The sequence below is a fragment of the Camelus ferus genome, chromosome 20 (genome assembly GCF_009834535.1).
Source record: "Camelus ferus isolate YT-003-E chromosome 20, BCGSAC_Cfer_1.0, whole genome shotgun sequence".
NCBI lineage: Eukaryota > Metazoa > Chordata > Mammalia > Artiodactyla > Camelidae > Camelus > Camelus ferus.
The window spans coordinates 7438213-7466001 of record NC_045715.1 but is presented as its reverse complement, the minus strand read 5'-3'; the positions used below and the strand labels follow the sequence as shown (position 1 = coordinate 7466001).

General features: G+C 44.4%; 1 protein-coding gene across 1 annotated transcript in view; it reads left to right on the top strand.

Annotated features, from left to right (window-relative positions):
- NEDD9 (neural precursor cell expressed, developmentally down-regulated 9) overlaps positions 1-27789 on the top strand; it is a 47797-nt gene that overhangs the window by 5201 nt on the left and 14807 nt on the right. Inside the window, 2 exon segments of the mRNA XM_006181085.3 lie at positions 13372-13773; positions 13775-13819. Of these exon segments, the coding sequence (XP_006181147.1) occupies positions 13372-13773; positions 13775-13819 (447 nt within the window).

Below are 27789 nucleotides of genomic sequence, written 5' to 3'. Positions count from 1 at the left end.
GAGTTACCAGCACACCTACGTCCCCACTTGCTGATATATGAGTGACTTGCTATCTTCATTGTTGTTAATAAGATTTGACATTCCTGAAATTACAGGACCTTGCTCAGAGTAGGTGCTCAACAAATATCGAACTGAATGTTGGATTTCATAAAGTACTTACACAAATACCTCTTGAAAGAGTCTTGCTGTGTGGCACAGTGGAAAGAATATGGATTTTGTTTCAAATCCCACTTTTGTTACTTTCTAACAGTATAATTTTAGGCAAGCTACTTCAGGCCCCATTTCCTCATTTATAAAACACGAGTCACAATACCTGTCTCATCAGACAGTTGTAAGGAGATAATATATGAAGGTCATCAGTTCCTAGCACACAGTAGGCATTTTTAAATGGCAGCTAGTATATGATGTGTTATAAGATAGATATAATACATATACTCAGACAGATATAGAAGCATTATGTAGATAAAAATGTCAGAGGAAACATTGGCTAGAATTGTTTATCCATAGCAAACCATATTCAATACCTTGTAGTAACCTAGAAGGAAAAGGAATATATGTATGTACATGTATGACTGAAATATGATGCTGTATGCTGGAAGCTGACACAACATTGTAAATTGGCTACATTTCAATTAAAAAATAAATAAATAAAATAAAAAATATGTGTGAGGAAAAGAGAAACTCATGAATGTAGCAAATGAGAGGTGAAGTCCAAAGTTAGTGAATGGGGCTCATACCCTCATCCTACTGCAGTCAGAGTGACGGAGATGAAAAATCAGAGGTCTTGGTGATCTATTTTTAGGTCATTTTAGGGTTAGAAAGAAACCTAAACAAATTGGTTTGAAATCCCAGCCCCCTGGGACCATGGAATTACTCTGCAGTAACATATAGACTTAATTACCAAGCCTCTTTGCCAAGATAAACAAAACGGCCACTGGGAAGAAATCCTCTATTTCCAACTTAAAATGCAAAGCATAGCTGCCGGTTACCTAGGCAATGGATGATTGCAAAGAGTGTGGACTCCCCTCCCCCCCCAAATAACCCTGTTTATAGTTCGTCAGCAGTACCCTCCTCCATCTTATTTACTTTGAACATTCCAGTCATCTCCCCGAGGGAATTCTTACTGGTTAATGAGGACTCCGCACGCCTGGGGACCATTACAGCTTAGCTGCAAAAGACTGTCTTCCAGAGGAATCTTCCGTTTAAGATAAATCCCTTGTTGGTGACGTTTTCCACCCTCCACTGGAAAGAGTGATTCTTTCAGAAGGTAGACAATGAAATCTAGATGAATTGAGGAGTATGTTTTGAGGAGGCTGGAACAAGCACTCCAGAAAATGCCAGCAGTGATGGTGTGAGAGTGATTTTTCATGGTCAAGGTGGTGGCGCGTTGTGGGGACAGCTGATCATGGAGATGGTAAAATTGCCAGTGGAATGTTTTCAAATACATGTGGCTGGGCCCCATCAGGGAGTGCTAAATACCAATTTATTCTTATTAAAAAAAAAAAAAAAGCTGGTCCTTTTCCCGAACCTCTCCCTCAACCGTTAATTGTGCTAAATGGTATTTAAGTAGGTGGTTCATGATCCTTATTCAAAGGCTGGGTTCATCGTTCAGGAGAGGTCTTATTTCTTTGGAGATGAGAATTTTTCCTGATATTTCTAATATGTCAAAGCAGTAGTTGTAAGATGTTACCAAACGTGTTCCTTATGTGGAACGATGTTTATGTTTACCAGAAATAAAGATTGTGCAACCATGAAAATGTAAAAGTACAAGCTCTGCACAAAAATGTCTGGCAGCTCCTTTTGAATTTAAGTTGAGTTCCTTTCTTTGCTGTGTGTGTGTGTGTTGGGAGTGGGGGTTTCAATATTTGTGAAACTCAATAGAAAGTTGCAGCCACCAAAAGGCATATAACGCTAAGATTTGAACCAGATCTTTCTATTTAATTAAAGCAATATATATTTAGACAGTATGATATACCATTACTATTTTTCCTAATTTCTTTTAGTTATGGGGACACCCTATGCTGCCTCTTGTATAAATTAACCTTAACCTCACTTCACTTGCAGGAGTCAGTTTGTTACCCTTAATTTAGCACCTCCCTCCCACAGGAGGTGGGGCTGACTCCGGGGCCTCTGCCCCAGGCTCTGTGCTCTCCTGGCAGAACGAGCTCGGGTTCCAGCCCTTGGCCCCCAGTAACCGTAACAAGCAAAGTCAGCACACAGGGAAGGCAATAAGGTGGACTTATCTAGACAGTCTGGCCGCCTTGGAGTTCAGAGTCTTACTATCCAACAGGACGTGTCTCTGGTCTGTCGATGAATTGGTGATTGTTGTTTTCTGTTTTCTGTGACTAATCGTTTGTAACATGACTCAGAGGGAGCAGGAAGTGGGTGGGAGGACCAGCAGTGCTCCTGGCCATCATGTCAGCACCAGCAGAGCAAGACTCTGAAGTCCTCTGCCCCCCCAAGTGCTCCTCTGGGATAGAGCACCCGTTATATTCTGTGATTCTCCAGCTTTTTCACTCGGAGCTGTGATGAGCATCCCCTTAACTAGGGGCAGAGGGGAGGAGGACGATAGAACAGTCAGCCCAACAGCGTGCACTGCGAAGCTGGCCCCTTGCCCTTGGAGAGGATCTCGTTTCCTTAGAAGGATCACGTTGTCAACTAGAGACATGCCCACTGACTCAGTCTCAGACTTTCATCAGTACCCATCTTTTTTTCCTCCCAAATCCCAAATTCAGTCAAGGCAGACACAGTAGCAAGATAGATACTTGGAGGCCTATCTTTTATTTTTAATTTAAAATATATATCATTTCTTTGGGTATATATCCATGTTTCACAGACCCCAAGATGGGGCAGATGGTCTGCCAATAGGAAGGACATTTGAAACGGGACTGTCTCGGAAAGTTTAGGGACACATGGTCGCTCTAGACTGTCAACATGAGCGGCTCCAGAGATCAATGAGCTGGCAAAGGCATTGTCCCTTCTGCCTAACGCCAGCCTTTCTTCTGACTTTTTTCAGCTTTTTATCAGGAGATCATCCAAGAGACTTTTTTAAAGCGGATTCAGGCAAATTTTGCATGTTTGCTTGTAAATAATATTTGCAGCATAACACTTACTTGTAAATAAGAAGGTAGTCCCTTTCTTTCTCCTCGCAGAAACAGGCATCTGTAGAAATGAAGGAAAGCCCATTGGGAAATCTGGACTGTACGGAGGACACCTGAGAGCCTGAAGCAGGGAGGGGGCTTGGATTTCAGTCGTTCTTGTTGAAACCTGGCTCAACAGCTCTGCACTTCACAGCCCGCAGCGTCTACATCAAGCCTCCTGCCTCCCTTATTAAGATCTTAATTACAGACGCAGCTTACTTCACTGCTGGAGGGGAAGAATTTCGTTTCTCTGTACTGTGTCTGTTTTGTTGGTATGGCAGGTGTCATCGTGATGAGCTCATTTCTGGTTTGTTTTCTTTCCCCAGAGGAATTTTTTTTTCTTGAGGGGGAGGAGTACAGTTCTTCAGACACAATTTCATGAGCTCATGATAGTGCAGTAATCATAACTGTGCTTTGATTTTATAGAGACCCTTCTGAAGAAATCAGAGGGTCTCACATATAAAATTTCATGACGCCATGATTTTATTATAAAGAACATGTTCATTATCCTCATTTTGCAGATGGGGAAACAGAGGCACAGAAGGCAGTGATTTCATCGTGTTTAGTCTTACGAGGCGAGGGCTGAGATTAGACTCTGTTAGCAGTTTAGTGTCCGGCCTTCCATCCAGGATTTCTGCACTTCAGACCACTGACGTTGGGGCTGGATAAATCTTTGCCGTGGGGCCTGTGCCCTGGAGGCTGTTTGGCAGCACCCCTGGTCTCTAGCCACTAGCTTACCAGTCACGTGCACATACACAACATGACAACCAAAAATGTCTCTAAACATTGCCAAAGGGCACTGAAGAATCACAGGTCTAATCTCCCCTCCTTCCTTCTGCTTAAAAATAACTGCCTTACTGCTTTTATGTAATAGAAGCACAAAAATGCAAGCATAGAACTGTTTGTCATAATTTTATCACAACTCAGATTGGGCTTAATGTAACAGGTGTTAACCAAAAGCAAGCTTCCTCTTAAATGCTCAGCCCCAGTTCGAGTAAATACCACAAAATACTAAGAAGCGGGGGGTCTCACGAGGTTGCATGTCGAACCATCAGACCATCTCCAGTGCCGCCTGAATTCTCTGAAGGCTTCCTTTGGCTTTATCTTTGATCTTCCTGTTAGGTATATTACGTACACGATAATGGAACGTGCGTTTAGAACCGGGCCTTGAAGAAAACTGTTTTATTCTCGGAAAGTGGTATATCACGTGTGCACGTGGGAGCCTGTCTGTACACCTCGCCACCCAACAACGTCATCACTTCCATTTTGAGCTTTTCTTCTCTTCCCTTTGCTCCTGCCATCCCTCCTCCCTCTTGGAGCAGAGAAGCTGCCGCAACTAAAGGTTTTCCTGGGACGACCCTGCAGTTGTCGTGCCAACAGTATTTGATGGTACACAACCTCGCAGCCAAGTGTACGGATCCACTTTTTAAAAACTCTTTGAGGACCTTGCAAGTTAAGTGGGATAATACCAGTCCAGCCCCAAACCTAGGTCAGGCGTCATCTAAAAGAGTTCCAGTGAGGGGTGGCATCCACGTTACATGCACTGGGTTCTGACTGGGAGGTGGAAGAGGGTGGCTGGTTCATGTGCATATTGGCATCCGTGGGTCTGGATATAACTTCATACCTTGGGGGCTGCAGACCTTGGTGTAGGAAGACAAGATGCAAGGAAATGTAAAAATAGGAAGATCTTTCCCTTCTTTCAAATCCTTTATTAGATGCTACAACTCGTGTATTTTTGACCATTGAGAAGTAATACAGTTTGGGGAAACAGAGTAATATCTGTGGACTAGGGTCTCCTACTCCTTTATAACTTAATTCTCACTTCACTCCCCCAAGTACCTGGATGTTGCAGGGAGTTGTCTAGACAGGCAGATAGATGTGAGCCGGTGCCACACTATTGGCTGAAATCCAGATGGTTGTTTTATTGTTAGTAAAACCTATCTTTTGGGTGAGTGGGTGTCAGGCCTTCATCACTATATAACGCCTCTCAGATTTATGTAGGGACAGACCCTGAAAAGTGTTTGTGCCTGCCCCGTGTTTTGATCCTTTGCCAATACACTATACTTACATCTAGCAAAACCAGGCAACCTGGGACAAGTGCTTATAAATTCCAAGACTTAATAGGAACAGTAGTAAATTTTAAGATGGAGAAGGTTCTCGAGAAACATAGCCTAGTCCAGTGGAAAAAAAATCCTAGATTAAGAGGGGAACCAGTTGTGAGTTCTGGCTCCGCTGCTAATCTAATAGGAGACCCTCTGGTCTGTAAAACAAGAAGACTGGGTGAGAGCGATCTCTAGGCTCTGTTCTTGGTCTGAAATCCCAGCCTAGTTGGTTCTGATCAAGCAGTAGGTGACTTCTGATGCTGAATACCCACAGAAACCAGGCTGTTCTCTCACTATCTCTCAGACCCTCGGGAGCTGCTCAAGAAAATCTCAAAGACCACAGAAGAGTAGAAAATTAAGGTCTTAAAGGTCTGATGATCAGACTTGGGAGGAAAAGCTAAATTGTTTTTCACAAATACTGTCAGCAATCAAATCCATCCTCCATAACTGGCCAAGAAGTAATAGAAGTTGGCTGTAAAGTCACACACGTACACACATGCATGCCACGAACAAACCGCTTGTCATTTTTCTTCTATGAAACAGTTTATTCTAGGCTTTTATTGGTTTCTTGGCAAACAAATCCCAGCATGAATTTTTCTGTTCTGCATGGACCTTAAATTAAGGGTGAATATATGGCATTCATTCTAAGCAGGAACCCAGCACTTGAAGAATCGCTTTTTAAATCTCCCAGTTTATACAATGTTACCAAATCTGATCAGATGGAAAATTCTGAGATTCAAATATCGAAATTTGCAGTGAGCATCAGATCTTCTCACCAACTTTGAAGAAGTAGTATCACTTTGATATATGAACCACCGAAGTAACTCTGAGTTCTGAATGATCCCTCGTCACACAGGAACAGGCCAATATGAAAGGGACAGGAAGCGTCCCCAACCTGGGAGCTCTCTGGGCAGCCATCAGAGGGCACAGCCCCCCATGTACATCAGGCTGCTGCAATGTCAAAGATGATGGGAGATGGGTGTCTAGTGTCACATTTCTTGGAGCATCTCCCATTCAGGAATGCTCAAAAGACAATGCTAGAGCTAAACTTCACAAAGCTGGAAAATCTGAAAAGATGTGAGGACCTGGGACAGAGTAAATGCCACGAACATTCAGAGAGAGCCCAAGATACTCATAGGAGTTGGAAGAACCTTCCAGAAAGTGAAAATCATTGGCTGTAATGTGGTCTAGGTACTAGAGGACTCTCTGGTGGCATGTGCTAGGGTCAGAAGTGTGACTAGGGGGCCTCCCAGGATCTCATGCTGCCTTCTGGTGGCTAGTTCAGATCACAGAATGAAAAGTGTGTCAGTCGCAGGCGACAGATATCTCTGAGAAAAGACTTGGATGTGCTCTGCCGAGTATCTTCTGACTCCTGGACCTGATAGCTTTGTGTCTGCTACTTAACAATCCCCAGAGGATTCAACTCTTTAAAAAATTCAACATTCCAGATCATCTGATGAAAGAACCCAGGTGTAAACCAGATATTCCAAGAATCAAAATCCAGACACTTGTAGATATCTGTGTGTGCCTTCGATGGCTGCTTACGTCTTTGGGGAAATCCTACATCCCCCTGTATCCTACAGGCGATGGTGGGAGGAAGCCAGACTGTTTCGACAGCCCTCAGACCTGAGCTGATGTTTTTGAATTAAGTATAGTTGATTTACGATATTGGTTATTTTCAGGTGTACAGCAGTGATTCAGTTTTATATATATATATTCTTTCTATTCTTTTCCATTGTGGTTTATTGCAAGATACTATATCCAATATCTTGGATGGATACCATGGAAAAGACCTGAGCTGATCTTTGTCGGCAGACACAGAAACACAGGGTCCTTTCCTTCTCTTCTCCACTGTGTCCAGAGACTGACCTTGATGATGCTCATTCCTCAGCCACTTCCTTTAGGACCGATTTCCTTGACAATGGCTGTTTCCTCCTTGACTGTGTGTGTGTGTGTGTGTGTGTGTGTGTGTGTGTGTGTCCCTGCCAGAGTCCAGGGCTAAAGTTTTTGGGTTGGGCCCAGGAAGGTCACGTTGTCGAGAACCTGGCAGCCCCGAGGCCTTGGCGGGAGCTCTGCACGATAAATATAGAATGAAGTCAAATAATGAGAGGAAGTGGGGCCACTGATGATACTATCAGTCCGGGGGGTGGGGTGGGGAGGGAGGGCGACAGCAGCCATTGTGTCTCATTTCTCTTCAAAGAACAGCATGAATCGTCATGGAAATTATAAATCACACCTCTCCGTATTTGGAATAGCAGATAGTTTCCCTGGCAGCCGGCCTAATAAGCTTTCTTGGCATTTTGATAACAGTGGGGGGGGGGGGGCAAGGAAGAGTGGGGCGACCATGTGACCTGGGGCTCTCTATGCTTGCTGTCATACTGTACAGCGTTTTCCTCCCAGTCCTCGGGCTTAGCTTGGGAACCCGGAACAGCAGAGGCCAAACATTCTGGCAAAGCACGAATGGTCCTCAGTCACCTGCCACCAGATGGAGGCGGCTACACCGAAGGGAGAAAAGGCTCTCGCAGAGACCACTGTGTTTAATCCGACTGGGATGCTCGGCTCCTCCTGGCCCTCCTGTTTGCTTAGTGGCGTAGACGCTGGGGGCAGGCCCCCCATCTGCGTCATCATCCTGTTTTCACAGGGCGGGGAGGGCCCTTTCCTGCCCCCCCCCCCCCGCCGTCTCCCACACTCTCTGGCTGTGAGGCTTAATGACTGGGACACGCCATGTACCTTTCTGGTTCTGTTCATCTTCCTGCATCCATCTGAAAATTTTAACCAAGTATCTGGTGACATCTCTAGAAAACAATTTCACCCTCTCTGTAGAGAACCAGGAAATCAGAGTCCAGAATCTGTTTCAAGTTAGCAAACATTTAATGAGTGTGTATTTTATTTTAGACACTGGGGTGAAGTTCTGGAAATGCCAAAAGAGTAACAGCCTCCCTGAATGTAAGGAGTTGACTGTCTTGAGTGGTATAATACAATGATACTGTGAGAAATACTATTACAGAGAACTGGAAAGGGAAATAATGAGATCGGTTCAGGGGAGATAACTCCGCTGGTTATGTGGAAGATGGGTTTTAAAGTGGGAAGAGGCTGAATGCAGGAAAACCAGTTGGGAAGCAGTTGCTATACCCACCCACCTTCCCCCCAGAAAAGTTGCTGAGGGCCTGAGCAAGGAGTGACTGTGAGGAGGGTGAGCAGGACGGACCCCAGCTGGTTGGGGTTCAGGTTGTGAAGTGACTCAGCAAACCGCTGAGGCTCCGATCTCGGGCAGCTGTGTGCATGCTATTAACTGAGAGCAGGAGAAAGGGGTTTTTGCTCTTGTCGAGTTAAAGGTGAAGATACCCATTACACAATCAGAAATAAGGGACTGGTGCGCAGAAGAAACAGCTAGGCTGGGGCTGTGGAGCTCAGTGTTACCTGCGTGTTCAGATGCCATCGGCCTAGATGAGATTTCCTGCAGGGAGTGAGCTCACAGAGAAGGGAAAGGTGCAAAGGAGAGATCCCTTGGGAGCATGATTACTAAAGAGATGGGGGGAACATCAGTCTGTGAAGGAGAAGGAAGATGAGAGGTCACGAGAACCAGAGGGAGAAGCAAGAAGTGTCATCATGGGAACCAGAAGATGGCGTCAAGGAAGATCGGGTGGGGACCGGTGCTCAAGGCTGGTAGTTAGGTTCCTCAAGTAGGACTGTTGGCTCTCAATGCAGATTTCCAATCCCAGTTAGAAGCACAGCGTTGGTAACACGTGCATCTGTCCAGTCCTGGAGCTGGAGGCAGGAGGCCCGGATTCTTAGCTCTGGGACCTTCTTGCCAGGTGACTTGGCAGATCATTAACTTCTTGGGCCTCACTGTTCTCAGTTGCAACATGAAAGAGTTGGGCTATAATTGTCTGAAGTTCCTCTGGCTTTCAGGTTCTGTGCCCCGACTGTTTTGGTGCTTTGCCGAGCTCTGGCTGCATTTCTAACTGCCAGCCTCCGGGGGCGGAGCCTCCAACTGAACATAGAATTGCAGAGCTGTCTTATCTCTCCTTGATGTGTTTCTGTGTTGACCTTTCCTGCCCTGGAGATAAATATCCCAGGGAGGGTGGGAGAAAGAGGAGGCCTTGAACAGACAAACTGCCTCTCCTGGGTTTTTCTAAGATGTTCAGATAATCACCTTATGCCTTTGTGGCCTTAAGGAGTCACAACTCTACATGAAGGAGAGGGTCCTTCCACCTTCTCCTGGCCAGAGAAATTCACTCTTGATCTGACTGTTAATGATTGCCTGTGCGCTTTTAAATGAGATGGTTTGTGCTCTGGCTGAAGTTAACTTTGCTGTTAGCTTCTAACCGAACTTTTGCCCCAACTCACCAGGTAGTTTCAAAAGCCAAGCGCCTCACCCGTGTTCCTCCCCACTTTTGATGGACTGTACTCTGCTGGACTCTAATGAGATTCATCCGTAATTTGTCCAGTAATATTATTAATTATTATTATTTTGTCTCAGAAGATCTTTTGAGTACAACCAATAATTGCATTATTGCTGTTTGTAGGCAAATACTTGACAAGAGGTTGCAATGACCAGAACTCATTAGTAATTCAGAGAAATATTGCTTCAAGATACAGTTCTCCTGAAATACAGTTGTGAGCAAGAGAAATATCAGATGTGTATAAAGATACATAATAGCATCATTAGAACAGGACCGACCCCTGACCGAGAACCAAGGAGGTAAACTGGTAGGAAGCTTAAGGCCAAAGTGCCATCAACACATTAAATACAAAATCATACCGTCTCCCGAAGCCTCCGGCAGTGTTAAAGTCCTTGACTTGAATTAACTCTCTGAATCCTCACTGCAGACCCGTGAGGCAGGTATATGTTATCCTGATTCTCATTTTACAGATGAGAACGTTAAGGTGCAAAGGGGAGAAGTAATCAGCCCAAGTCACACGGCCAGGACCCCAAACCCCAAGAACCTATTTTATCCATAGACATGACAGAAATACTTGTCCTCTTCAGAACTTTACTGGAAAATGGAATCGAGCCCAGTAAGGAGACACTGTGCAGGAGAGCTAAGGTGGCTTAGAGTTCTGGAAGTAGAAACTGAGCCAGGAGGCCACGGTTCAGTCCCGTCTCTGATTCCAACAGTGTGGCCTTGCGCAGATGATCCCTGGCCCCCCAGACCTGTTTCCTCCTCTGTGAAACAGGGAGGTCGGGTCCAGGTGTTTTCTGAAGGTCTCTGGACCATAAGCTTCTGTGCGGGAGAGTGGCTGGGTGTGGACACTGGCTCCCTGTAGCCAGCACGGATACGAAATAACTTATTCCCGTTCAGCCGGGGCCGAGAATAACTATCAGCATGAGGGGTCGGGCTGGCACTGGGTGCCTCCACTAGCAACCGTGCCAAGCTCTCTTTCTAAATCCTCATCGCCACACATTACTATATATAAAGTAGACAACAAGGACCTACTGTATAGCACAGGGAACTATATTCATTTCCTTGTAATAAGCTATAATGGAAAAGAATCTAAAAATATATATACATATGTATGTACATGCACAACTGAGTCACTGTGCTGTACACCTGAAATTAACATTGTGAATCAACTACATGTCAATAAAAAAGAAAAACTTTTTTTAAAAAAAGGGAAAAAAAAAGGAACAGAGAGAAAAATCCATCCATCCATCTATCCATCCGTCCATCCGTCCATCCCAGTCTCTGGAGGCAGCGGGGAGGACCGCTGGGAAATGGTGGACAGCCAGTCAGGAGACGCCCCTCCATGGCGCCTGCACAAGAGGGTCTCCAGGTTTTCCCAGAGAAGCAGCTCCTGAGGCCTGTCTAGAAACGTCAGCGTGCTGCTGACAGGAGGTGGGAAGGGCACTGGACAGGAGACAAGGCCGTCCAGAACAACTGTCACACAGGGACTTCTGTCTGCCCTGAGTCGAGCGTGGCTCAGGGCTGGATTTCAGCGTTCCACGGAGCTCCACGGCCGTGACCCAGCTCCGGATGCCTCAACCTTATTTATGCTGAGGAGGCCTGGAGTCCTTAGCCCTTCTGCTGCTTCTGTTTCTCTTCTTTCCCTTCTTCGTAGCCAACGTAACTGCACAGCTCTCTGCCCCCAGCTCCCGCAGAACTGGCCCCCACCCTCCCACTTCTGATTGTGTCTTGGGGCTTCCTCACCAGCCATCCCCAGTTGTTGAATGGGCCCCAGAGAAAGGGGCAGAGGCCGGAGTGGTCCGCTCTCTTCCTGCTCCATCATCTGCGCGGGAGTAATTTCCTTCAGATCACTTAGCTACAAGGACCAGAATCTTGTCTTCTTTAACTGTGACTTTTCTTTCAATAACGGAACACCCAAAAGATGGAAGAAGAGAAACATAAGAGATTTTAGGATTCCAAAATATCCTTAACGTGGTTCCTCAAGCCAGGATACAATGTTGCATGGCTTTATCTTTACGTATGTGAACTTTTAATTGTTAGAAGGAACCCGGAGCTTCTTACAATAGAAATACTGAGTAAAAACCTTCACCTGGAACACACACCCATCAGTTTCCCCTTAGCTTGCCTCACTGCTCACCTGCCTGCGTCACAGACTTCCTAGATCAGAAAACTGTCAAGAGCAAGGGCTGCAACCTTATTCTTAAAGAGTTTCCCCAGGCTTCTTGGGTACTGACCTCTAGGGCTTTAGCTCCTTGCCTCATGTTAAGGAGCTGCGCTAAGAGGAGTGTGGTTAGCAGAGTGAAAGGAGGACCCTCCCCAGCCACTGACCACACAACACAGCCACCGCACAGAGAGAACCAGCGCCAGGGCAGGACTCGCGGATATTGGGGCACAGTAAGGGGGAGATGATTAATGTATGTCGGTGACAAAGGAATGAAAAGCACTAGGCTGAAAGATCAAATCCATATTTTTAGAGAAGAAAACAGGGGGCAGAAGTCCAAACAACAGCAGCCCCAAATTCCACGAGTGAGTAGTCGCAACAGCATGCCCCATCCAGCCGGCAGCCCTTTCCCCCAGGAACCGTCATCTCAGGGACATCGAGTGCACCCCAGCACTGTACTGGAGCACTCAAGAGATCGCTCTGAGTTTTCCAACAGCTCGTGATGACTTTACAACGTTCCCCGACTCCTCTGTGTGCCGGGAAGGAGCAGGCATGGGGTGACGGCTGCTATGGTGCCGCGGAACATTCCTAACGCCAAGAAATGAAATCTTCAGAGCCTTTGAAAGGCTTCCAAGAATGTCAGCACGTACTGCCTGCCCGCTCTCTGCTGAATGCCTACTTTGGCTGCCTGCTAAGTACTGGATGTGCCAGACAGGCCTTCACACAAAGAGAGAAAGTGTTTGGGGCCCATGAAAGGGGAAGGCAGAGCCTTTCCGATGTGAATGGCGAGATTCAAGAAGAAGGAAATGAAGTGGCAGGGTGAGGGGGGCCCTCAGGAAAAGGTAGGAATAAAAAAAACAGAGAGGGAGAGATGGCATCTGCCCACGTGGGGTTACTTCTTTGAAGCGCCCCGCCCTCAGATCTGGAGATGGAGACTACTGTCATGCTGCCCTCCATCCTCGAAGACCATGGGGAGAACGCTTGCTTGTCGGTTCTCCCTGTATCCAAGGACCTCTTGATCAACTGAGAGTAAGAATCCTTAAGGCCTGCCAAGGCACAGATCATTGCACTTCTGTTTCCATTTTAACACGGAATATCAATGCCATTTGTGCTGTTTATTCCCGGCATTTTCTTTGACTCTTTCTTCCTCCAATATGGGGGCGGGGGGAGGAGAGAGAGAGGGAGCTGTCTCTCGTAGCACATTTGAATACCTGGGGGTATTTTATTCCTTCCACTAGGTTTAAGAAAGGAAGTAGCACGCTCTCTGACTCCTTACCAGTGCTACTCAGAATTCCTTGGCACGGCGTCTGTGGCCGGAGGGAAGGACCCTCGTGGTGTTCGGAGCTTTTCCAAGGAGGCAGTCTGATGTCATTGGTGGCAGACGCCGGACGTATGGATCTGCCTTGCGTCTGCACCATCTGCTCTTCTCCTTACAGGCTATTGTCCAGATTCTTCTCTTCTTTCCAGGAAGTGTGCCTCCCGTAAGCGCGTGGGCTTTAGGTGTTAAAGGGACTCAGCTGAGACGCTAACAAGATTTCCCTCTGTTCTTTCCTTCCTAGAATCTTATGGCAAGAGCCTTATACGACAATGTCCCAGAGTGTGCTGAGGAGCTGGCCTTTCGCAAGGGAGACATCCTGACTGTCATAGAGCAGAACACAGGAGGGCTGGAAGGATGGTGGCTCTGCTCCTTACACGGTCGGCAAGGCATTGTCCCCGGCAACCGGGTGAAGCTTCTGATTGGCCCTGTGCAGGAGACCTCCTCCAGTCAGGACCAGCCGACTTCTGGACTGATGCCCCAGGCCTTTGGCCCACAGAAGCTCTATCAAGTGCCAAACCCACAGGGCGGCCCTCGAGACACCATCTACCAAGTGCCACCTTCCTACCAAAATCAGGGAATTTACCAAGTACCCACTGGCCATGGTACCCAGGAACAAGATGTGTATCAAGTACCACCATCAGTAGCAGAGAGGCATTGGTGGGGCTAATGGTCCCCACTTAAGTAAAAAGGTGAGTGAATAACGGACTGGATTTTTGTTCCTGCTTATTTTTTCCACTGCACTCAGTGTGTGTGTGTGTGTGTGTGTGTGTGTTCCTAAAATAAGAAAATAAGAAGCTTCCAAGAAGTAAGTATGTCTTGCAAGAAGTAAGTATACCTAAGTACCCTAGCTTGGACATTATTTTTGCATTGCTTCTTCATTCATTGATCAGCAAGACTTTCTTGAACTCCCACCACGTGCCAAGTCCTGTTGATCGACAGGCGTAACAGGTTCCTGAGTCGTTCCGGGTCACGCTGCATCGTCAGGTTGTTTCTCTCCATCTCTCTGATAGCTCTGCTTTTAGACCTAGGTTCTGTACTCAAATAGTTTCCAGTCTTTACTCTTTCTCCCTGGAGTGGTACAAGGCACCAAATTTTGCAGCATGAGTTCAGTGATGCCAGCAAGGACTCTACTTTTGTCAAAAGCCAAAAGCTAAATCCTGCCCCCACTGGCCTGGCTGCACCAAGAACTCACCAGAAGTAGAGGCAGCAAGGAAGCTGGGAGGGGGTCATGTCAACCAGCTGATTCTGTAGGGGTTATGAGCTTCAAGGTGACGCACTGAAAACACACAGACCAGTGAATTTAGACAGGAGCCATCCTCTTGTCCTTCAGGCAATTCCTATAATGATGCCTGAGGTGGTGGGTGGAAATAGTGAAACTAGGGTATTTAGGAAGGCATCATGTTATATTAAAAAAAAAAAAAAAAAAGGCGGGGAAGGGCCTTTTCAGCAATCTATTCCAAATACCGTCACAATTTGAGATACGCAGAAAAGCGAATGCATTTGAGTCATCTTGCATGTTTGTGATGCTGGTGATGCAGTGATGGATGAAAGAGTGGATGTAACCTCCGTGATGCTTACACCAGAGTAGGGCATCCAAGCAAACGCTGAATGTCAGGTGGGGCAACGTGCTGTGAGGAATATAACGTCAGTGGACTCGGGGAGGGTAACAGCCAACACGAAGCCGATGCCAGTGGGAGCCTGGCAAGGGAGAGCTTTTCTCTTCCATTTGCTGGCAAATTCCAAGGGGCTCCAATGGGTCCTGTGAGGTTTGGTATTAAGAAGGAACCAATTTAACAGCAAGAAAAGATCCCTGAATTAAAAGAGGAAAGATGCAGTTAGACATCAGAAAGATCTTGTTGACTCTTAGAAGATGCTGTAGACATGGGCCCTGCCTTGAGAAAACCTAATACAGAGTCTGAATTTACAGACCCTTGTAAATTATGGAATATCAACCTGCATGATAATGGAATCCTCTGTTGGGGAGGAAAAAGCAGGGGTTGGGGAGGGGTGAGATTTACTGTTGGATTCCTTAAGTAACAGGGCCATAGATGTATTTTCAAATCACCTTTTATACAAAATGTACGTTTTACAAAGCTCTGCCCAGGTGCACCGGTGCCGCACAAGCTGTGTGTACGTCCGTTAGGAGGAATTCCGCAAGAAGGGAACAGTTCTGCTCGTATCACCCGGGACAGGGATCCCTGTGTGGAGACCACAGAAGTCGCGCTTAGTCCAGGGGTTTGAGATTCAAAGGGAAAGCCAGATCAGGCCTCTATCCCCAGAGAGGAAAAATGAACAGTTGAAAGGTGTAACTATAAATAAATAACCTCTCTCATCCTTAGTCCTGATTGTTTGCACCTTAAAAATAGCCCTGCCTCGCAGGAGCCAGTGTGAGGCAGGCAGACGGGGGAGGCCGGTACAGGAAGTGCCTGGCTGAGAGATGGTGGGGTTGAAGCTTTCATCACAGTTTATTTTGGCAGGAAGGTGACGTGTTTTCCTTTTTAGACTCAACCTTTTTAGTTCCAAGTCTGAAAAGTCTAAAACTTCAGCCGTCTTCCCATTTTGTTTGCTGTAACTGTACAGCGTGTTCGCTCCCAGCCTCCATCCCCTCAGAGGGGAGAGACTTTGACACGCCGTCGCCTGGATGGAGGTTGGGGTGCTGGGGTTACCCTCGGGCACTTGAACTCAGTGTTTTGATTGCTTATTTTTACTTCTAAAATCAGTGGAATGTTTCATGTTTAGTAAGAGTTAGGTGATTCCTGTAGAAGGAAGACAAATTCCGGAAAGGACGTCTGCCGGCCCTTCAGGGGATGCGCAGACGTGGGGGAGACTTAACCAGAGCTCAGGAGCAGACAGAGCCCGGAGTGCGGAGCTTCGAGCTGTTGGGATCTGAGGTGGTTACTGGCGAGGATGCAGAGGGCAGGAGGAATGGTCCTAGCTCTTCCCTGCCAAACGCCAAACGCTCCCCGGGACACCTGACCTCACCTTGAAAGTCACCTTAGTGACACTGGTTCTCTCGCTGCCACTTCCATCCTGTCCACTGGATCATTGGCTCACACCCCCGTGGGAGTGCGTTTGCCCTTCTCTTCCCTTTCTCCTCCCTTCTTCCCTCCTTCCTTCTTTCCATCCTTTCTTCGTAGTGGAGATGGCTTGGCTGCTAATGGGTGATTTTTACCTTCTTGATGACAGAATCTGCTTTAAAAACTTCTATCAACATGCCCTCGGTGAGGTTCCTGACTCCTGACTCCTGACTCCAGATCTTCTCAGTGCGTGAGAATCATACTGATGACTTAACCCAAGGTCCCAGGAGTTAATCCCAGTACAAGGGGGATGAGGCAGGTTTTGGGGTTTTTTTTTTTTTTGAGTTTTCCTTGTAGTAGTTTTGCTGACTTGCTATGTAGCCCTGTTCCCATTTTTCTCTTTGAATTTCCTATCTGTAAAATGGTGATAAACCCAGCAGCAGGCATTCCTGGTGGTTTTAGCTACAGTCCTTAAAAGCAATGGAAGGAGAGAAAGAGGAGGCAGTGGAATCTAGTGCTGAACCACTAAGCTACTGGTTTTTAAATTTTAGGAAAATTTACCCTACCAGAGAGGTAGGGAAGGTGTTAAAATGCAGGTGCCCAGGCCTCCCCCAGACTCGAATCCTAGCCCGTGGGAATCTGCATTTCAGTAGCTCCTTGGCTAGTTCTGGGGGAGGTGGTCCAGGACTGCACTTTGAGAAGCACTGTGACGGGGCCACGATGGGGGATGGACATGTTCCAATCTGATGGTGACTCGGGACTTTCCACAGTTAAAGATTCCCTTGATGTCGCTGCAGACTGTGGGCTTCAGAAGTTTTATCCACCACAGTTTTTTTTTTTATTCCTACTAATGAATCACTTAGGGGAAAAAAACAGACAGCAAATTCTGCCTTGTATCACTTTGCTCTCTGGGAAATTCCAGCCCCTACCCACCCTCTTGCCTCCCATCCACATACAGTGACATTCATCACTTATTAAATCAGTGGTTAGAGAAAGAAAGAAAGTCATATAACCCCCACCCTTTCACAAAACAAGAAGACTTATCTGTACTGTGACAAGAGCCCAGGCTCTGGGGTGAGGCCGGTTCCTCGTTCTGTTTCTCTGTAGCTGTAAATCCCTTGGCAAGTTACTGAACTTCTTTAGGCTTTGGTTTTCTTGTCTGTGAAATGGGACTAATCATAACTACCTCCTAGGGTTGCTGTGAGAATTAAATGAAACACTATGTAGAAAGGACCTGGCACAGAGTTTCACAGTGCAGGGGTTTAAAAAAAACTTAGTGCCTCTCGCCTTGTGTTTTTCTTTCCTTTCTCAGAGTTTATTTTGAAATGATCAGCCATGTTTGTGTTTCAGACTCTGCACCAAATATGCAAATATCTTATTGCTGGCACGTATGATACTCCCTTTGAGTCTGTGGCTCTCTCTTTGGTTCTACAGAAATTTTGCACAGGGTGGAAAGAACTCTCAAAGTTATCTGGAAACCATATACATGACACCTTGGCTTAATTTCATTGTTTTTTTTTTTTTTTTTCACTCTGGGTTTTGTGTGTAGGGCCGTTTTATCCATTAGGCACTGTGGGCAGAATGCCTGGGGTCTACGAGAATGTTGGAGCACTGAATAAAAAATTTTGGCTCTGAAATACGAAACACAAAAACTGCAAAACAGAAATTAATAAACGTTTAGACAAATGGGTGGGAAACAACACAGTGTCAACCTCATTAATTGTTACATTTAGATGTCATAATTATTTCATTACATTTGAAAACAATCTGTAGGTTAGATTTTTCTCACTTTTCAAAGACTTCTAAATCTGCCCTGTGATTGCCAAGAACTCACAGGCAATTCTAAATTAAATGAGTTACTCATAGTCTAATAATTTGAGAAGCTGAATTGTATTTTTTTTAATGTGTCCTCGATTTTTAAAGGCAAAAATTGTACTTAATATGGGACTACCCAAACTTCAAAAGCTTAAGGTCCACAGAGGTCTGAGAGTTTCGTTTCTCTCCTTCAGAGATCAGTAAAACTGCTACCCGAGTTCATCCATTTCATCCCTGATCTTCACAAGGAATTATCTGTGTCTCACTGATTATTCTTTGTAAACATCACTTATATTCTAACTGGTAAAATAGATGTGCTTTGCATCCTTCTGAAGATCAGTTCTGGGCTAACTTATAAACTCCATTAAGGCAGGCAGGGGACACGGGTGTCTCTTTACTGCTGCAGGCCAAGCTCGCAGCAAACCATCATTATACAGATAACAGCCAATGAGTGAGTGCGCAGGCAGAAGCAAGAAACAAAGCATTTAATTTGAGTTGACCTTTAAATAAGCTGAAAAGTGGTTCTGATCTTATCACCCATCCACCGTCACACACAATTCAAATCCCGTGTCCAGTGCATTAGTCTGTTATGACATATGTCAGGTTATACACGGTCATTTTCCCCTAGAAGGGTCTTGGAGAATGTGACCATCTGTTTTCTGTAGTCATAACTGTCTGTTCATGACAAATGAGCATCCAAAGCATGACTGATGTCAAGTTCAGCTTTTCTGAGGGCCTAACTTTCATGCATTTTGCCAAATTTAGGCAAGATCAGTTAACACTTGATAGTCACCTAAAAAGGAGAACCACACTTTTTCTACTGAGGAGCAGAGCTTCCTTTGCCTGTGCTATTATTTATCTACTGCCTTTCCTCCTCTAGTTTACCTTGAACTCCTATTCATACTTTAAAACCCATTTCAAAGTTCATCTCCTCTTTAACTTAATTTATATATATATATATATATATATATATATATATTTATTGAAGTATAGTCAGTTTATAATGTATCAATTTCTGGTGTACAGCATAATGCTTCAGTCATACATGAACATACATATATTCATTTTCATATTCTTTTTCACCATAAGTTACTACAAGATATTGAATATAGTTCCCTGTGCTATACAGTATGAACTTGTTTTATCTATTATATATATATATTAGTATCTGCAAATCTCAAACTCCCAATTTATCCCTTCCCACCCTCTTCCCCCCAGGTAACCATAAGTTTGTTTTCTATGTCTGTGAGTCTGTTTCTGTTTTGTAAATAAGTTTGTCTTTTTTTTTTTAAGATTCCACATATAAGTGATATCGTATGGTATTTTCTTTCTCTTTCTGGCCTACTTCTCTTAGAATGACATTCTCCAGGCCCATCCATGTTGCTACAAATGGCATTATTTTTTATGGTTGAGTAGTATTCCATTGTAGAAATATACCACAACTTCTTTATCCAGTCATCAGCTGATGGACATTTAGGTTGTATCCATGTCTTGGCTATTGTAAATAGTGCTGCTATGAAGATTGGGGTGCATATATCTTTTTTGATAAGGTTCCCTCTGGATATATGCCCAGGAGTGGGATTGCTGGATCCTATGGTAAATCTATTTTTAGTCTTTTGAGGAATCTCCATACTGTTTTCCATACCCTCTCTAGCATTTATTGTTTCTGGACTTTTTAATACTGGCCATTCTGACAGGTGTGAGGTGACACCTCTTGGTAGTTTTGATTTGCATTTTTCTGATTGATAATTAGTGATACTGAGCATTTTTTCATGTGCCTATTGGCCATTTATATGTCTTCATTGGAAAATTGCTTGTTTAGGTCTTCTGTGCATTTTTGGATTGGATTGTTTGTTTTTTTTTATTATTAAGTTACATGAGCTGTTTATATATTCTGGAAATTAAACCCTTGTCAGTCTCATCTTTTGCAAATATTTTCTCCCATTCCATAGGTTGTCCTTTTGTTTCGCTTATGGTTTCCTTTGCTGTGCAAAATCTTATAAGTTTAATTTGGCCCCATTTGTTTATGTTTGCTTTTGCCTGGATAGACTGCCCTAGGAGAACATTGCCAAGATTTTTGCCAGATAATGCTTTGCCTATGTTTTCTTCTACGAGGTTTATAGTGTCTTGTCTTATATTTAAATCTTTAAGCCATTTTGAGTTTACTTTTAGTTCATCTTCTCTAGAAGCTTTCTCTGCACCCCAGCAGTTTCTCTCTCCACTCCGGTCCCAAAATCTGTTGTAAATTTTGCTTCATCTCAAGAGAGCTCATGGGCTTATTAAAATGTAAAGGCCCACCACTCTAATGTGTATGATAGACTAGACAGGGGTAAGTACTGCTTCGGGGGTAGCTCTTGGAAAACTCAAGTAATATTAAGATTTATACAGACCCCATGACATCATCTTTCAAGACTGTTTCCTACCTTCCAAAGTGAGACATAGCCAAATATTGGCAGGAAATGATTCAAAGATTTTAGCCAGGCTTCCGGGCCCTATCCTTGAAAGGTAATATAAGAACCATAAACAGCTTAAGCTTCAATCTTTGTACCTTCATAGACGTAGACGCTGAGTCATCATAAGTTACACACACGCACACACCCAAAGCCACTGGTTGGGGAACGGAGGACTTCCCTCATTGGGATGTGAGGCATTGTGAAATCTGGTTGCCCAGAGCAACACTCAAGATACCAGTCAACTAACTGCTATATATTAGCAGTGTAATTTGTCCACCAACGAGTAAAAATAGATTAAGAGGAAATGAAAGCTCCCAGAAAAGATAAAGCCTGATTTCACATCACTTTCCTTTGTTCCCTTCTTATACACACACACACACACACAGCCATATATATATACACCCTAAAAAAATACTGGGGAGAATCAGAGTTTGACAGGGCAGAGGATATCTCCAGTTTCTTCATTTATAAACTCAATAAAATATGACCACGTTCCAGCATTGTGCATTTCTATGTAAAGGTAGTCCTAATTTAAATGATTTTTTCCTTCAGTACATGGCTTTTGGGGCTATGCAGAGAAGTGAACTTTCACCTAAAATCTCTACCCTCAAGAGTCAAGGTAAAATTTAAATCTTACACAAAATTGAAGGTCCTTGAGCATTTCAAGGGCTCTATGACTTCACTTTAAAAATGAAGTTTCTCCTCCCAGTCAAGTCACCCATGCCAGAGGAATGAGCAAACTGTAACACCTCTGTGAAAATGAACAATGGTCTTTTTTGTTTGGTCAATGCCAAGGTCTTCAAACTCAGTTGCAATTGGTTATAAAGCTCATAGATAATGCCTGTTTCTAAGAGTGATTTAGTAACTTTTTGTAAAGTCACACCAAAGCAAACAGAGGTAATCGTCTTTCCTTCCTCAGTGATCTCATGCTAAATGACTGCCTATCAGAGACAACAGGTCAGCCATCATACACAGTATCATGTCTGTGCAGTGGATAACGCTGTTTGTGAGGGAGAAGAAATAATGTATTAATCTTGTTGATTTGGTGGTAAAACTGAAATGTAATATTGGTTGAATGCATCTTTATGAGCAGATTTGTTTGAGGATATCATGCAAGATGCAGAGTGAGACACCATCAGAAATGCACTTGGTTCTAACTAGCTGTGTCGTAAACTTCGTTGTCCAGGGCTACTTCTAGGGAGGTGCTCTCGCTGCTCAGTTTGGGAGGTTACAGGTGTGGCTCACTTAGGACAGTATATCTTCCTTCAAAGTTGTAACTCCAGTGACGTGTAGAGTGCCAAAGTGTCCCCTCTTTGAAGGGACCCCACATTTGATCAGTTTTTGAAGCAACAATTTTCTTTAGCAAGGCCACAATAACGACTGATTTATTCGAATAATTTTTGTAATTTTTGGTTTTCTTAAAGCATGGTGTGCTTAAACCAGTTATTGCTCAGAATAGTTATTTGTTTTCACATTTACCGCCATCGACTAACTTTTAGCATGTTATTAAGTTACTAATTTTTTTTAGGATAGTTTTAGATCTAAAGCAGGGTGACCCACAGGTGCCTTTTAGCTTTGGTTGCGTGTTAAGGATATTAGGTACACTGTCTCATCTTATCCTCCCAACACCCTCATAAGGTGTTCGTCATCACCTCTGTTTTACAGGGGAGGGATCTGGGGTCTGGGAAGTTAACTTGCTGAAGGACATACCTCGCTTGACTAAGAGGCAGGATTGATATTTGATCCCACGTCTGTCTGACTCTGAAGCTAATGATTTTTACATCCTAGCTAATGGCTGATGTTGCCAAGCTTTAAAATAAGAAGGCATATTTAAATACTTGGTGAGCAATTCCAGCTCACCAGAATCCTGGGTGCTAAAAAGCATCCTGTTAGCCAGGAAGAACTAAAGTCACTTCCAGGGGGGAGGTGTACCTCAAGTGGTAGAGTGCATGCTTAGCATATACAAGGTCCTGGGTTCAATCCCCAGTGATTTCTCTAAAAATAAAATAAAATAAGTAAACCTAATTACCTTCCTCCCCACCAGAATGAAAATAAAATAAAATAAAACAAATTTTTAAAAGTCACCTCCAAAGGCTCCCACCTCAGATCCAGAGAGTAGCGCTGCAGGCTGAAGGGGCCTGAGGTGAGGCAAAGACCGCGGTACCGCTGGGAACCCTGCTGTGTTGGCTTCCTCTGCCATTGGAAATACTGTCTTTTCAAATGACTTCAAATTGCTCCAAGTGGATAACCTCATTTAGCCAGATAGAATCAAATCTCCCTGAACTGGCCTGCCAGTGTTGGCACCCCCAAAACATAAGGAATCCAGACTTCAAATTTTGCTTCTCGAATAAGGAAGTCATTTCCTTTGGGACTATTGGTTTGTGAAATTAGAGAAGTAGTGAATTTCTCATCAGTCCCGTGAGGCAGTCTTCACGGTAGACTCTGTAGCCAGCAGGACATTGAGGGAAGAAGTGCTGGGCTGCTGGACCCAGCAAACCAAGGTTCTCCTCCCTGTCCCTGTCATCAGCGAGCAGAATAACCTCTCTGAACTTCAGTTCCCTCAGCTGTGAAATGGGGAGTAGGGTTGGATTATCGCTAATGGTCTTGGCTAAAATTTTATGACCCAGATATCGTTATCTGATTCTTTCCCAGAGTCGCTTGCAAAGAACATGAGCTGGCCTCCAGAGTCTTGGGGAAAAAAAAAAAAAAAAGACAAGACACTCAGGCATTGATGTAAATTTCAGTTGACCCCTGCGTTTTGGCATATCATCCTAATACCCTCCTCTAGGGTCCCATCCGCCTTCCTATCTGGAAACCACAGTCTCCTCTAGAAGATTGAACCGTGTCTTAGAAAGCAAGGAGCAAGCAGGAGCATGGAGGGAGGGCTGGGGGTGCTGAGCCGGGGGCAGCACAGTTTGCAGACCTGGTGCCATACATGAGAGCACTTCCGGAGAGCGCCTCCTCAAGGAGAACTCTCATCCCTGCTCTGTTACAAAGAGCTGAGAAAGTGCATCATCCTGGAACTCCTTTCCGCCCATTTTCCTCAGTTTAATCCTCTCAGCTTCACAAAGGCTCTTGGTGGGTCTGATGCCTCTTGAAGTGACAGCCCTGGGCCAGCCCCCTTCAGAACTGGCACCAAGTTCTGCCATGTGAGCCATTTGCCCCATCAGCCATCATGACTTTTCTCCTACTTAAGTCACGGCGTCCTTCCTCCGACTGTTTAGGAGGAAACGACATCTCGGCATTCAGGTGCAGAAATTCCCATCCCTTTCCTCTTTCTGCAATCACATCCGCTAAATACTTAGGGCAGTCTGTGAGCACCTCTCTAAAATCCATTTTGAAATTTCGATTTAGTGCTTAGCTAAATTTACTTGGACAACCAAAGAACCAAAATGCTTGTGCCTTTTATAGTTTTCATTCAAGGAACATTTCGGTCCACGGGGCAGGAAAAATGGCTTGGCTCTGCCCAGCTCTGTCACACGGACCGTGTTCGGCTTTGTCCAGAGAAAGACCTCAACCACTTGCAGAATCCAGACATCATCTCCCATCATGTCCTTTCACGTTTAAATGCTTCTCACTGCTCTTTGGCGCCTGGTCAGTCCATAACTAAATATTGCTTTAGCACTTGCTACACAAAGAGCTTCCTGAAAGCAGCAGGGGAGACGTGCTAGGGGCCTAACAATCAGGGCACTGTTCGCGTGGAGTGGTTTGCCGTCCAAATGCCATGTCAAAGGAAAGTGACCCAAGAGCCCCGTTCCACGTCAGAGCTTTCAGTTGTGACTTTCTCCTCACTTGGAAAAAGAGGCCGGCCGTGATTTATACGTGGTTAGCCAAAGGCTTCGTTCTAGCATCCAACCAGGTTCAAACCGTCTTCGAGGGAAAGTAAATCACCTCCCAAGAATAGAGGAGGGGATCTTGAGGAGCACGAAAGGAGCATTAGGAAGAGCTAGCCTTGGACGTGGCCTGTTAGGGTGTATTTCTAGATTCCGTTTTCATTATATTGTTGCTATGCAAGTAAATAAATGAGCTCACTGCTACACCCAAGCTGGGCAGAGAGAATTTATAGAGAATTAATAAACAGGCAACATGTGGCTTTTCCTCCGGTCAGAGGAAAGCAACTAGTAATCTTGGATTTTCAACAGACAAACCTCTTAGCAGTTTCTGAAAATGGGATCCAGTTTTAATGAGCAGGCACTGATAATAGTGATGTTTCTTTTCCAAGGATTTTTTCTAAAGGGAAAGGGTCACCCAGTTCATGGGCTTTAAGACAAAGAGGTTATTATAAGATCGAATAAATACTGTGGTGACTCTGTTAATGCTTCTGAAGGGCATTGAAGGGAAATCAGTCCTTTCCAACAGGCAGCTTGAGAAATCAAAATACTCTTGTTAATGCATGAATCCCAGAGATAGTGTAAGTAAAACAGGGTCTTGGGGGATTAAAGACAGATCGGAAGCAATCTAATTTTGCTTTCCATTCATGTCAAGAAAAATGCAGATTGATGACTGCTAATCAGTGAGGGTGACTTTTTTTTTAATTGAAGTTTAGTCAGTTACAGTGTGTCAGTTTCTGGTGTACAGTACAGTGTCCCAGTCATGCATATACATACTTATATTCATTTTCTTTTCTTTTCATTAAAGGTTATTACAAGATATTGAATATAGTTCCCTGTGCTATACAGAAGAAATTTGTTTTTTAAAATCTATTTTTATATATAGTGGTTAACCTTTGAAAATCTCAAACTCCCAAATTTACCCCTTCCCACTCCCTTCCCCCAAGTAACCATAAAATTGTTTACTATGTCTGTGAGTCTGTTTCCGTTTTGTAGATGAGTTCATTAGTGTCTTCTTTTTTCTTTTTTTTCTTTTTTTTCTTTTTTTTTAGATTCCACATATGAGTGATATCATATGGTATTTTTCTTTCTCTTTCTGGCTTACTTCACTTAGAATGATGATCTCCAGGTCCATCCATGTTGCTGCAAGTGGCATTATTTTATTCTTTTTATGGCTGAGTGGTATTCCATTGTATAAATGTACCACAACTTCTTTATCCAGTCATCTGTCGATGGACATTTAGGTTGTTTCCATGTCTTGGCTGTTGTAAATAGTGCTGCTATGAACACTCACTAGAGTGTGTGTATCTTTTCAAATTAAAGTTCCCTCTCAATATATGCCCAGGAGTGGGATTGCTGGATCATATGGTGAGTCTATTTTTAGTCTTTTGAGGAATCTCCATACTGTCTTCCATAGTGGCTGCACCAAATTACATTCCCACCAGCAGTGTAGGAGGGTTCCCTTTTCTCCACAGCCTCTCCAGCATTTATTGTTTGTGGACTTTTTAATGACGGCCATTCTGACTGGTGTGAGGTGATACTTCATTGTGGTTTTGATTTGCATTTCTCTAATAATGATACTGAGCATTTTTTTTCATGTGCCTATTGGCCATTTATATGTCTTAATTGGAGAACTGCTTGTTTAGGTCTTCTGCCCGTTTTCGGATTGGGTCGTTTGTTTTTTGAATTCAGACAATCATAGGTGCTATTAATGTGAAGTTATAAATCTGCTCTAATCACTATGACACAGTGGCACCTTTTAACTTCTCATCAGTTACCCAGTACTTTTCCGGAGCACCACCTGGGTTGCCTAGTTCTTGCTGGGCCTTGGGGCAGAACACCAGGAGGTGGTTACACACATTCCTGCTCTGCTAGATTCTTGGGGAAGCTCCACGGGTCCATTATCGAGGCATGATCTAGCTCTCAGAAGCTGAGGATTGTGTAATTCACATCATTCCTAATGTTGCTTTGGACTGCAGGGACTTAGACACAGAATTAAATCATGGGACACAGATTTCCTTGGGCACAGACACAGAAACTAAAACAGTTACAAAAGACTCCTCCCTACCCCTCCAAGTGGGATTTCTTCTTATTTTCTAAAATTTGATTAAAATTATATTTTTGTGATTTCGTAATGTGTGATACATCCATTGTAGAACCATGAATAATAATAGTAGTAGTAATAATAATAACAATAATAATAACACTAGAACAGGACCCATGTGGCTGCAGTGCCCTGTGTTCCTCCCCATCCCATCTCGGTCTCTCATCCACTGTAGCCAATTCTCTCTAACACACAGTAGGATTTTTCTGCATCCTTTTTACTGCTGTTGTTCCTCCCCAGGGTTGCCAGTAGCAAGGAAGGAGGGAAAGAGTCAAAACAGGGGCGAGAGCTGGAGGAGGGAGATGAGAAGCAGTAGGTGAGGGCAGGGACTGGCACCAGGGAACATGGTGGGACCTGAGACCCTATTAACTGGCTTCCACAGGGTTCAAGGTGGGGTGCTTGACAAGGAGGATCTGCCTTCATGAATGGCACAGCCTGTTCCCTTCCCACTTCCCTCAGTGGGCCACTGAACTGGCAGCCTCTGGCTGAAGCTCCCTGGACCGCAGGGCCTTTGCTCCTGCTATGCCCCATCCCAGGTGCCCACCAGCAATGCTTGAAGGAGGCAAAGTAGGTGCCCAAGGAAAGTGACCCCCCCCCCGAGTAGACTTGCTGAGACCTCGGCACAAGTGATACCACATGAACAGAAGTTGTCTTGAGAGAAAGTGTTTTGCTCCTAGACATTTGTGATGGGGGTGTGCCCTTCTTCTTGGTGAGATCCTGTTGACAAATCTCACTCATGATCTTCCACTGAGAAGATCCTCGTCTGCGGAGAAATGCAACACAGTCTCTTGGGTTTGGAACTTCATCTTTCTCTTGGATCAGTATCTTTGTCTCTCGTGTTTTCTCCTGGTGTGTCTTGTGCTGTTATGGTGATAACTGTGATAATGGCAACACTGATATGACCAGAGTAAAACTATAACCCACGTAAATCCACTAATGGTCACCAAGAGCCAAAGTCTCTTGTCATGTACTGCTTGGATCTGAAATTCCCATTGCCTTATAGACCTTGCTAGGAAAACTTTATACATTTGTGAAGATTGTTTCTTTCTATGTGACTTAAATCTGAGAATGATTAAACTTTGTTTTCTCCCATGGTTTAATCATGAAATATTTGAGAGCAAACAGCCTTTACATCTGTGATCACTAAGACACAGACAACATCCTCATCATGTTTGGAAGAAAGCAAGAATTGGCTGAGGTTTTCTCGTTTCTGTTGACTGGTGTCCTGCATTCCTGGTTATCTTTGGTTGTGTGTTGGACATTGTAAAATATTTGTAGAAACAATTTAAGGCCTGTAAAGATGTTCTCCACTTCTGGAGAGGTTTTACTTCCTTCTGCTAGCCTCACAGGCACACATAAATCTAATTTCAGGCTTTGAGACATTCTTGCCAACTCTGATGACTTAAAACCTAGCTTCAGCCTGTGCACAGGTAGGGCCAC